General features: G+C 38.3%; 1 protein-coding gene across 1 annotated transcript in view; it reads left to right on the forward strand.

Annotated features, from left to right (window-relative positions):
* Nucleotides 1-177: 177 nt before the first annotated feature.
* ehd4 (EH-domain containing 4) overlaps nt 178-12,542 on the forward strand; it is a 39,829-nt gene continuing 27,464 nt past the window's right edge. The window contains exons 1-3 of the mRNA XM_024800044.2: nt 178-677; nt 6,604-6,780; nt 9,672-9,769. Of these exons, the coding sequence (XP_024655812.2) occupies nt 448-677; nt 6,604-6,780; nt 9,672-9,769 (505 nt within the window). The 5' untranslated portion in view covers nt 178-447. The remainder of the gene's footprint in view (nt 678-6,603; nt 6,781-9,671; nt 9,770-12,542) is intronic.

The raw sequence follows: 12,542 nt of genomic DNA on the forward strand, positions 1-12,542 counted from the left end.
CATCTGTATGAGGGCCTAAAAAACTATCCATGTGTTTAATGTCTGCACCGGATTTGTTTGTGAGCAAATATTCAGTTTTGCCGCTAGATGTGGCGAAAGCACTCCCGTGCTGTTGCTGAGCCTCCCGTGGTACCCTGTCAGAACATTCTTGAAACGTCCCCGTATGTGCGTTGTGTGTGTGTGTGTGTGAGAGAGAGTCTGTGTCGTCACGGGGCGAAGGGCGGTGCCCCCAGGTAAGCACATCAGCACCCTCCACATCACAAACACACGCCCAGAGCAGCACACAGAGGAGGCACAGTACTGAGAGTAGCCGAGACTCCCTGGAGCCAGACACACACTTCCCTCCGCTCAGGCTAAGGACGGAGCTCACAGAGAAGGAGGCAAAAACAGCCGCAATATTTGGAAACATCGAAACAAGGAAGTTGGATACAGAACACAGCGGGAAGCATGTTCAGCTGGGTCAAACAGGAGCAGGGTGGCAGCAACAAAGAAGGAGAGATGTACCAGACCGTTACGGAGGGACTGCAGACTCTTTACACCAAGAAGCTGCTGCCGCTGGAAGAGACCTATCTCTTCCATGACTTCCACTCCCCGGCCCTAGAGCCTGCTGACTTCCAGAGTAAACCCATGGTACTGCTGGTCGGCCAGTACTCCACTGGGAAAACCACCTTCATCAGGTACTGACCTACAACTGACTAGTGTTCTTGTCTGTGAAGAGTCTGGAAGGGCCGGAAATTGTACTAGATGTAGGGGGAAAAGCCCACCTCTATTTTTGTTGCATCACTTGAATGTTATTTGTTGGGACCTCGTGTCATATCTCGTTAAAATATCACAGTTGAAGACGCGTTTGATTTCATCTCAACTCGAAATATAATTGAAAGACAAACTCCGTGGGGATCCCAAATTTGTGCCGAAGTGACTTTTACTATCCTTTCTTTCTATACTGTGAAAAATATGTGGCATGCTATTGAAAACAACACATCTTAAGGCTCATGGGCATTGGGAGTGAGCTGTGGCATTATGAATGACAGGAAGCACACAAGTTAAATTCACAGCCGTGACTTATGCAAACAGAGTGAGATTTCAACACTACCGTGCCTTCATCAGAGTCAGAGTGGACAAACACACAAGGAAAACACAGCCAACCCTTTGAATCTATTAGATAATGAATCGAAGTTTAAATTATTCTGTTCCACTATTTCAGAAACAGAGAAAAAAAAATGACATGACCACCTCAGTTAAGTGCGATAGGCCAAAGTAAACATAATTGCTATGTAAGTGGGGTGACATCATATCAGGAACAGAACCAAAAATACAGTCTGCTTTTAAAGGTCATCAGGGTACAAAAATAATCACCAAACAAACCAAAAACCACATATAAGCATGTGTCATGGGCAAAACCTGCAGGAAACATGACAAGTCACCTTTTCATGTGCTATGTCACTGTGTTCAAAGTGAAAAGTCAATATTTCTGTCAGTGGTGCCATGAACTGCACTGCACTGCTGCTGGGAGATGATGGCATTTTTGGATTATCCCTTACCTCTCACTAGTAAAATGAAACAAACAGCAAGAGAAAAAAAAGTGTGCCTCTAAAAGATTTTAGGGAAGGGGAGAAACTAAGTCACCCTTAGAATTCAATTTCAAAATTAAATTTTGATTTTTTTTTAAACCCTGAAACGATCTGAAATTTGATTTAAAGGTTCATGCAGCTGAGTAGGTAAATACAGGTAATTACACTGCCATCATGTTTATGTTTTGACACTGTGTGTGAATTCTATAACCTGCAATCATGGAATAAGGTAAAAGTTAACTGGAACAGTTCAGGATCCCTGTCAGTTTAGGTTCCTCCTTCAATATTGGACAATTGCTCAATAAATAATTTAGCTGCAAAAGAAATAATATGTAAGGGCCAGATTAAAAGTCTGTAGTTCTTTTCTTTATGGGCAAACTGACAGTAGAATTGTCCTGTTGCATAAACCTTAATAATACATTTTCAGTTTTCTGGTTAAACTTCCAGATGATTAGGTGTGAATAAAAAGGCAGCTTGGAGACCACGTGCTGATGGAGTGATTTTTATTACACTGGAAGGACTTCATGTGAAATTATGTCAATTTAAAGCCCTTCCATGTTCATGAAAAAGGCATGAACATGTATCATAGCAAATTGTAACATGTCAAACAAGTGAATGCAGTCTCAGAGTAAATTCTGGTCACATAAAATCCAATCCAACTAGCAGGTCTATAGTTACAGGTTTAAAAAACATTTAAAAAATGTCTTTACTAAAAGAAGACTACAGTGAGCGCAATTAATATTTATTTTCAGTTAAAGATGCAGGTCAACATTATCAGTGGAGTTTTCACTTCATACAAAGTTTTAATGGCTTTTGGAATTAAACCAAACTTCCTTCTGTGTGTCTTACCTGCTGCACCCCTGATAGCACTAGCTTAAACTAGCCATAGAGGGCCTTATGTGTGAGCTTGCTTTTAATCTTACCATGCCATTAATAAGAGTAGTTTAGTATTGAGCTGTGTGGGGACAATATTCCTTAAAAAAGCTCAGGAACCTGTTCTCTCTGTATGACCCAAGCTTTGCTGAGAATCAGAAACAGTTTCCAAAAGTAGCAGAGTCTCATTTTCCCATAATAGAAATGAATGTTGCAATTACCAAATAGATTGGCCAATTTTCCAAAGGAATTTTGCATTACTTCTTCTCTTTAGGGTTTTGACATATTTAATCTTAATGAGTTAATCACTAAGGTTGTAACAGTCTAACCACCTCTCGGATAAGCTGTTAGATTAGTTTCCATGAATTTGCAGCCGGGCTTCCTGCAGAAGAATTGAAAGTCCAACATGCACCTGCAGATTTTGTCACTGAAGGTCTCATGTGTGAATGTGTCTGAGCCTTTTTCAGAACGTCATTGATGTAATGTAAACAAATAAGGCACATTCATAACTCTGAATAAGTAAGGAGTGAATGATGAGTGAAAACAGTTGTTTTGGCAACAAGGCAGACCAGCAGATTTGACCTGCAATCCCTTCAAGTCTTACACAAGCTGCAGAGAAACTTTGGCAGTTAGTAATGTGTGTGTGTGTGTGTCTGTGGGGTAGGGGGTGGTGAGGGCACAACCGAAGCTCCACCTTGCGCCGGAATGCTCTGAATCATGGGAACATGTTGCCAGTAAATTGCCGAGTCAACATATTTTCTTCTTCTTCTTGTCTCACAAGGGTGAACTGAAACCCTGGCGTAAGCTGTGGCCCAGTGGGCGGCTCGATAGACACGAACAGGTCTTAGTGCATTCTGTTTGGACAGTAGTAGTAATCTGACCAAACCTGCATCTATGTTAATTGATGATAACTATTAGCATATTTTCTATAATGTATAATCCCACTAAAACTCACAATTTCCTAACTGAACACAAATGACCAAACAGTGTAACTGTTACACAGCTATAAGGAAATGCTTGGAGAAATGGGAAGATTATGGGTGGAAGCTCCAAAATCGCTGCATGAATGACAGAAGTAATTATTTCATAGGAAACTAAAGCCTAACAAAATAAGATTATAAACATCTCCAGGTGTCTTTGTGTGAAGAGTTGGGAATGCATTAATATCCATGAATGTTCAACCACTGCTGTAATATATTTGTCCACCTGTCCTTACAAATTAGTGAAGCAGCAGGCAACAATTACTTTTAGCCAAAATATGTCAGCGGTGTGCTAACGTTGGTCCTCGGCATTTTACCTGCCAAGTTTGAAGAACACTGTATGAGCGGTTGTCAAGAAAGGAGAAGAAAAGATATTTCTCACATTTTTCATAAGTTGCACAAAGATAAAAATGCACATAAACAACTACAATCAGAGTGGATCTTCCACAATTTTTCAAACTGCAGCTAGAGGTGGAAATTCTTGTGGATCAGCAGCTGAATGAAAACATGAGGGAAGATTATGACTAAACTGTAAGGCCACGTGACATGTAACATTAAAGGGGCTGTCGTTTCTGACATTTCAGTATAGGGGCATGCACGGTAGTTTTCCATCCTTGGGTCTTGCACACTCTTTGAAGTGTGCACTGTCCACAAAGACAGGAGATGACGAGAAAGAGCCATCTTCCCTCTCTTCCTTCCTTTCTCACTTTTCTTTTATAAGGAAAAGCAAGTGGAAAAGTAGACAAGGTCAGTGTTGAGATGAAAGGAAAGGAAAAAGATTTATTTTCAAAGTCTGTGCAAACACAGCTGTTCCATTACAGAGATCAGAGCCCTGTGTGACTGAACCTCAGAAACTGGCCAATGGCCTGCTTTTGTGACAATAGATCTGGGATTTCCCTTGGCATCAAATTAAAAGTCAAACTGCTGTTTAAGTAATTAAGAATAGCTTTAACGATCAACTTAGCCCTTTTAGTCTCTTTTTTTTAAAGACTAAAAAGGTTAAAATGTGCTGTTTCAGAATCATAAATGTGTGATTATCTATTTCTTGTCTGTAACAAACCTGATCATAAACTGAATATTTTTCTTCTTAAACACCCAGTCAGTGATAATGGGTGAACAGTTTTGGGACAAATTTACATAGTGGTATTGATGTCTGACCGATGTGAAGCTGATTTTCAATAGTTCATAATTAAATGTATCAAACATTGGGTTTCTCCCTGTTAGCCAGTAAACTCTGGCTTATTAATTAACCCAAGACCTAACAGTTTGAAAGCCTGACTATTAGCCTTGGAAAAGTCAAAAAACAGTTTTAGTTGTTACGTTGTTTGTTTTAACACTTAGTTTCTATCTGATTTCATAGACTTTTCATATGATTTTGTGCTTACAAAGTAATTATTGTAGGTGATTTTAACATGCAGATGTTGAAAATGACAGTCTCATTAGATTCAAGTGGCTGATGAGGTTTAGAAGTATCACTATTATTTTCTACCATGTGCAAACGCAATGCAGAGCAGCTACCTAAACTTTACTCCCACAGAGGTAAATTATTTGATTATTGTGTTACGTCATCACTATATATGACCCTGGATTCTGTGGTTTCTTAAAAAGGAAGGCAACAAGTAAGACATGCTTGACTCCCTGCTATAACTCACAAATGTGCAGCTTAAAGCAGATAATCCATAAGCTGGAGAGGAAATGGCTTTGCACTCATTAAGAAGATCTTTGTTAGGCCTGAAAAAATAGTAAGATTTCCAAGCTTTACAGTTTTTGAAAAAATAGATTAACAATATATTTGTCATCGTTCAAGGAAAACAGTAACAATCCAGCTTTCTTCTCAGGACTGTAGCCCGAATGACACACAGTCAGAGCTCTGTTGGGCCAACCGTACTTTAACTTTAACTTTCACAAATAAAATGTTAACCATTAAAACAATTTTTTGTCATAGGGTAAACACAGATGTATCATTATATACAGCGACGTCAGTAGCTGCTGATATTTACTTAGACTCTTCTTTCTAGCAATCATTGAGTTCATGGCAAAAAAGTCTTTCTCTAAAACATCATTGTGTCTTTTGGTCTAAAGTCTTGTAGGAATGGGGTCTCCATTCCTACAAGACTGCTAAAAGAAGTCTCATTAATTATTAATGTTTTTATTTAAGGTTGTGGTAATAAACCATTACTTAAAACACCCTTATTTGAGCTGTCAGCTGTCTGAGCTAATTGTAGACTCATTTTTAACCTTTGTTTTATTTAAAAAAGTCTTGTGTTATGCAATCTTTTGGAAGGTGATATTATTGTGTGAACCACATGAGTTGTGTGTTCAACCACATAAAGTTTATGTTAGCCAACATATGCAGGATCTAACATGTGCATTCCATTCTCTTGCCCATGCTTTAGTTTCGGCCTGCACCACCCTAATCTTGCTCAATCCTGTTTTTTATTTTCAGTATAGTTACCTGTTGTATTTAAAAGCAAATTAAGCACTTTTTACATTATTACTCATTAAGAGCAGGATAATGTGCTGTGTTAATGTAACTGTTGTGACATAACATCCATAAAAGTCCAGGTCCCTTGTATCCTAATGTACTATCCAATTGTTAATTAACGATGGAACAACCTTTTTTCTGGGTCGAAGTTTTCAACTTTTTAATTCTTCCTTGTTTTTTAAGCCTCCAAAAACTTTTAGAGCCTTGATGTTTATAGATAAATACCTTTATTTTAATGTTTGAAAACTTAACAGAAACACCTCAGTGTACTCAATAAAACTTCAGAAAGTATTTCAGTTTGGACATTAGGCATGGTTTTGGCAAGGCACTGCTGACCCTAGTAGAATATTCTTATTGTAACACTGCTTTCTATTCACCCTTTTTTATGAAGCCTAAAACGGTGGGGGTACCCAGACTCTACTGAATGAAGGTGTCAAACAGAGCACGTCCAAGAAAAGTAAACCATTTGTGTGACTTGTGTATTTCATTTATTTTTCCAGCTTATTGGACCTGTTTTTGGACCTGGATTTTCAACAATGATTTGACCGAGACATTCTAACAGATGTAGAACTTGATTGCAAATTTCTGGACTACACTAAAACAAAGTTTTTTTCGAACACTCTTATTGTTGTAAGTATAGTAAGATCCTGAAAGTCGTTAAAGTTGAACTACATATATTCTGTCTTTGGCTCAGGTATCTACTGGAACAAGATTTCCCTGGGATGCGGATCGGTCCTGAGCCAACCACTGATGGCTTTATAGCAGTGATGCATGGTGAAAATGAGGGGGTTGTCCCAGGCAATGCTCTAGTCGTCGACCCCAAGAAACCCTTCAGGAAACTCAACGCGTTTGGAAACTCCTTCCTCAACAGGTAAAGGCATGCGCACATTAAAGAAGGAAAAACACAGCTTAAACAACCCTCAGTGTCCATCTAGATATGTTTATAAACCTGGAATTCAAAGAGGGTTTTAATATTTGATGTACAGTATTTTATGAGAAAATCGGGTTCCCTCAGATATAATTTTTATTTACCCCTCAGAGATCCAAGTCATTAAGGGCGGCAACCCAAACCTTAACCCTACCCTAAGACTAGGCCAGAACAGAACTATTATGTCAAGATGTGAATAGTTTTTTATGTGTGTTTTGTTGTTTTCAAACTGTTTAAGCAAAACACCAACTATATATTCTGATTGCCTAGGGTTAGATTTAGGTTTGGGGTCATGATAGAGTAGACCTCAGAGGATTAAAAATCTCCATTTTTGGTGTCAGACCACAGACTGTGCAATATTACCCCATAAAACCAAAACACAGTGTACAAAAAACAGACTTTCGACATCCTACCTTACTATAAAATGATAAAAATGTAAGTTTTTAAGAAAACAAAATAAAACGTCGATGCACCCTTGCTGGTAAAGACTAGCTAGTTGGATCGTTAGCCAAGGCCATTTTTTTGTTTCTTTTCAATTTTGAAATTCTGTTTTGGTTCTCTGTTTGAGTGAAATTTGTTACAATAATTAAAAGCAAAATTTAATCATGAGAAAATTATGATTTATTTATTAAAGAGAATATGATGGAGAAACCCTTGTTGGCGAGCGGTGCGGTAAGCCCTTTAGTTTAGTTGGTCACCAGGTTTGTTCATATTTCAGGAGGGATTTTGGACCACTCCTCTTCTTGGTCTGATGGAGACCAAAACAAAGAATCAAGCAAAGCCAATCAAATAAAATGTAACTCAGACTGACTGATCTATAATAGCAACACACAAATCGACCAGTGGATCAGTCCATATACTGAAGAGCTCTCAGGATGTTTGCCTGCTGATCTCCAGAACCATTAATCATTTTAATTGCTGGTCATTAGACTTAATTCCTTTTTTCATCATGCAGCTGAGGTCATCGATGAAATACAGTACAACTGAGAAAACTGGTGATTTCTCCTGATGGAGAGAGACTGAGGAGTATGGAACAACAGATCTATAGACTTCTTAGATGTGCTGTGATTTATTTGTTGCTTTTTCTGTATAGATTATATTCATGCAGACAGAATGCAGAGAGGTTGGATAAATAAGATGGGTGCAGACTGATGTGACATTAGAGACCCGGTCCTCAAAGAGATCAACAAGATCTTAGAGAATAATTCCATGTAATTGAGGGTTTGGTCTTATTTTCTGCCTTTGTAGATTGTTGTCACTTTGGTTCACTACTTTTCACACAGACAGACACACCCAAGAACCAAAGTAGCTAAATCCAGAAGAAACTTTTGAATAGGCTATTTATCATACTCATGGGATTACTTTACATATACTATTCCAATGACGTCAATGTGTAAGTCTGTACATATGTTTACAGCAGATAGCTCTCATTCACGTGTAATACACATTTTGAATATGGGCTTTTTTTTTTTCTTTCTTTTCTTTTTTTCGACGCTCTTATGACCTTGCTCCCACTTTGGCAAACACCACTCCATGAACACAAAGAAATACTGGCACTTCCTCCCACTTCTGTCACTGCTTTCCTCAAAACATTTACAACGTGGGAAGTGACCTCTGTCCCCCCACACTGACATATAAACACTATTAGCTGTCAGATTCCAGAGTTTGTATCAGGCATTTAAATTTAGCTAAAGCCACTCCTGTTCAAAAGTATTTCCTCTGTCCAGAAATATGTCTAAGAGCAGGAGAGAGGAAGTGGACACAGTCCACCCTCCGAATGTCTGTTTGTAAATATACACCTGAAACATTCCTTAAGCTTGAAATCCCGTCTTGTCCCGTTGAGACCCTCCAAAATAAGTTATTGTTTCCAAGGGGAAGTGTGTGTGTGCGTCACCATGTGTCAATATGGTGGCTTTGTTTTTTCCCGCTGCCAGCCTGCTGCATCCCTGACAAGTCAAGGCAATTTATAGCTCCTGTAGCCTCTCGACTAAATTTAGGTGACAGGGAGATTAGAAGTACAGTGACCAGAACCTGGAACATAAGAGAGAACAATGATAACAACCAAGGTGTAATAATAAACTAGTAAAGCAAGTCTAGCAAGTCAAGCAAATCTACATGGTAATGTATAGCCTATAAAAGACGGATGCAACCAACGTAGCATCCCCCACTGGTTTCTGTATTTTGCAGGCTCAGCATTATGTTGTAGTTGCGAACGTAATGGTTCTTTTGGAGCCAAGAAACTGTATTTGCACGATAGTGTGCAGTCCAAAATTATCAGCTAATGCAAACAATCGTAGTTAGAAAGTGGGTGTATCCAAATGTCACAACTATAGACGAGGTCCAGATTATTGACTTAAATATATGCAGCTGCATCAAAGAGCAAACCGATATGCCACATTATCCACAGAAGAAGTTTTTTTTCTTTATCATTTTTGACTCTTTTTGAACATTCTTTGACCTTTGACCCCACCTTTTGTTTTAACCCCAATCACGGTGACAGCAGCAACACCGTAACCTTTGCATCCTGCTGCATGTCACAGATAACCCACACCCCCCCTGAATTTTCACCCTGAGGAAATATTTCTTGTACACTGACAATGTGACTGTTTTTACACACTAGCTTAAACTACTTTTTGTAAAGTTCATCTTACTAGAGTTCTTCTTAGAGATTTGCTGTAGTACGATAACCTCAAGGGTAAAGTACGTGGTTGGGTGGATGGGGCTGTGGAAATGTTTCTTTCTTGAACTATCTGACCAGCTGACAGTTCATTAGCCTGAGATAAAAGTGTTGCTGCCTTGAAAACATGAATTCTCACTCAATTCTCACTGTTCAGGTTTATCTGCTCCCAGATGCCCAATCAGGTTCTTCAGAGCATCAGCATCATTGATACTCCTGGTATCCTGTCTGGAGAGAAACAACGAATCAGCAGGGGTAGGATATCTGTGTGTGTGTCTGTGTGTGTGTGTTGGCTGCCTAAAGGAGGCACCCTACTCTCAGTTTGTTGTGTTGTTGCATAATAGCCCTTGACATTCCTTCACTTCCTCATATTGTATTAAGTCAGTGAGCAGCTGACCTCCACAGTTTAATCTTAAGGCAGTTTGTCAATTAGTCTTCTGTTAAAGGAAAAGTCTTTTTTCCCCGTTTTTTTTCTTTGTTTTGACTAAGTCGAGTAAAAATGTATTAGCTTCATGCAACATGAATTTTCTTTTCTTTTCTAGACTGAACGATTAGTCAGTTTTTCTTAAAAAGATTTTGATAAATACTGGCCAGAGTTTTGCACAACCTCAAGACAAACAAGTCTAAATCTCCATCAAACGTTGAGGTCCAGTGTTTTAGAGTAAAATTCCTTTAGAACTTATGGATCTTACCTGCTGATCAATCCTCTAGACAGAGTAACTGCGCTAACATTTAACCTAAAAGGTTCTTGTGAAATACTGTATCTCTCTTTTCTGTCTCACTTCCTTTTTTGTCTCACAGTCTGTTTCCTCTAGTGAATCAGTGCTGCTGATGTGTGTTTATAAATGCAGATCTGAAACCAAAGACACTGATTCGTAGGAAATGAACCCACGGGAGCAGTTACACATCTGAAAAATCTTGACCTGACTCGATATATTTGGTGCCAGGGCTCAAGTGATTGTCAAAAAATATTTTAAGAAATTTCTATTTTTTTTCCTCATTAAAAATGTCTGTTTTCTGTCCTGAATGACAAAAATCATATTATCTATTGGAGAAAATGTGTGACAAGAACCACGTACCAATGACCCTAACAGTGGGAATTTAGTATTAGTTGTAATGGTTATAATTAGTTCAATTTGTTTTATAACCATGTCAAAAGTGCTTCGCAGGACCAAGCATAAAGCATATTCATACATTTTCTATATATCTCTTAAAGCTCTGTTTATTAAGTACTGACTGAGTAGGAGTTACCGGTAGTACTGTTTTCTGTTTTGGTTACTTCTAGTTTAGTTTCCCAGGACTAGGTTAGGGGAGAAACCTGAATCCAGGGGCCTGCCGCTGGTTATGGTCTTCTTCCTCTTTTGGTTGTTTTAGCCGGGGCTCCCATTTCTTTTTTTGCTATTTATTCTTTTGTGAGTAACTACACACCCTTTATTAAACGCTTGATAAATTACAACAACATTCTGTATTTATGGACGGTAACAGTAAACTGAATGCAAGGTTTGCACTTGTGTAACTGGGCGACTTTATATGCCAGAATTACTAACGTACTGCTTACCATGTATAATATAAAAATGTATTCCATAAGGTAACAATCTGTATTGATTTTAGTGCATGCTGTTGGGTCAAAAATGTGGGAAAATGTGGCTCCCACAGTTGTTTTTAAACCAGAACATAACATTATCTGAAGTTGGTACTGTAGTGGTCTAACCAGATAAAAAGAGCCACCTTTGTGAAACTGAAGACTCTGGTTTTGTGCTCAGCATACCTCACTAACCCATTACACTTTGTTATGGTTAATTCTGTCGGCTTTCACAACACAAAATCAAAATGAAAGAAAATGGAACAATGTGAATTTCCATTTAACTTCCTTATTTTTAGTTTCAGCAGCGTAAGCAGTCATATTTCAAAATGGACCAACATTGGTCTTCATCTTTTTAAACTGTAAGAAACTGTGTTAACCCCATGTCTTATCGTCTATCTGATACTTTGTTCTTCAACACTCTGGCTTTATTTAGTCTTCTCACAGACCATATGCCTAATCCTGTCTTCACCTGTTTTCATCTCTTTTCTCATGCTCTGTGGATTAAAGGGATGCTATCTACACTTGCCAACAACATCTAACAAAATCTCCTTTGACAGCCAGCCTTTAGATAAATGTTGGTGAAGTTGGCATCAAAAATGACACTCCTTGCTGGAATCAATCAACCCTCAATGAACAGATTAAAAAGATTCAGTGTGGCATACAACGGCTTGTAATATCAAACACCTCGTGATGTGAAGACATTCCACCAGCTGATCTAAACATGTTCACTGGGGAGCTCGATATATGATAATGTATTCATTCATTTAAAAAATAAAAAGCAAATCAAATGTGCTGCATTATTCACTACAGGGAAAAAGAAATAAGTACCCAAACCCAACACTGGTCACTGGTACACTGCCAAATAATGGCTAACATGTACAGTCTATGGGAACAATGATATAACAAAAACAGGAGGGTGTTATTGTATAGATATGTATAAAGTTTGCTAGAAATTTGTCCAAACGAAGAACTAAAGATGCAGCCTTCCACAGAATACATGGAGGTTCTTTAATATAAATAATGAATATAATATTTCATTATGCATGTCCTTGATCCCATCTTCCTTCTCTCTCCTCAACCTGTTGCAGCAGATGGCTCCGCCCCTCCCTGAGTCTGGTTCTGCCGCCGGTTTCTTCCTGATAAAAGGGAGTTTTTCCTTCCCACTGTTGCCAAAGTGCTTGCTCATAGGGTCTCATATGATTGTTGAGTTTTTCTCTGTATGTATTATTGTAGGGTCTACCTTACAATATAAAGCGCCTTGAGTCAACTGTTGTTGTGATATGGCGCTATATAAATAAAACTGAATTGAATAGAATAGAATATTTCATTATATTGAGAAAATATCTGAACTGAGTACTAATATCTATAACAATCATCTAAATTTCTGTGAGCAAAATAATGACAACATGCAATGATTTGTAATAATGAAAAACTTTAAAATTA

This window comes from Maylandia zebra, linkage group LG19, assembly GCF_041146795.1.
Source record: "Maylandia zebra isolate NMK-2024a linkage group LG19, Mzebra_GT3a, whole genome shotgun sequence".
Taxonomy (NCBI): Eukaryota; Metazoa; Chordata; class Actinopteri; order Cichliformes; family Cichlidae; genus Maylandia; species Maylandia zebra.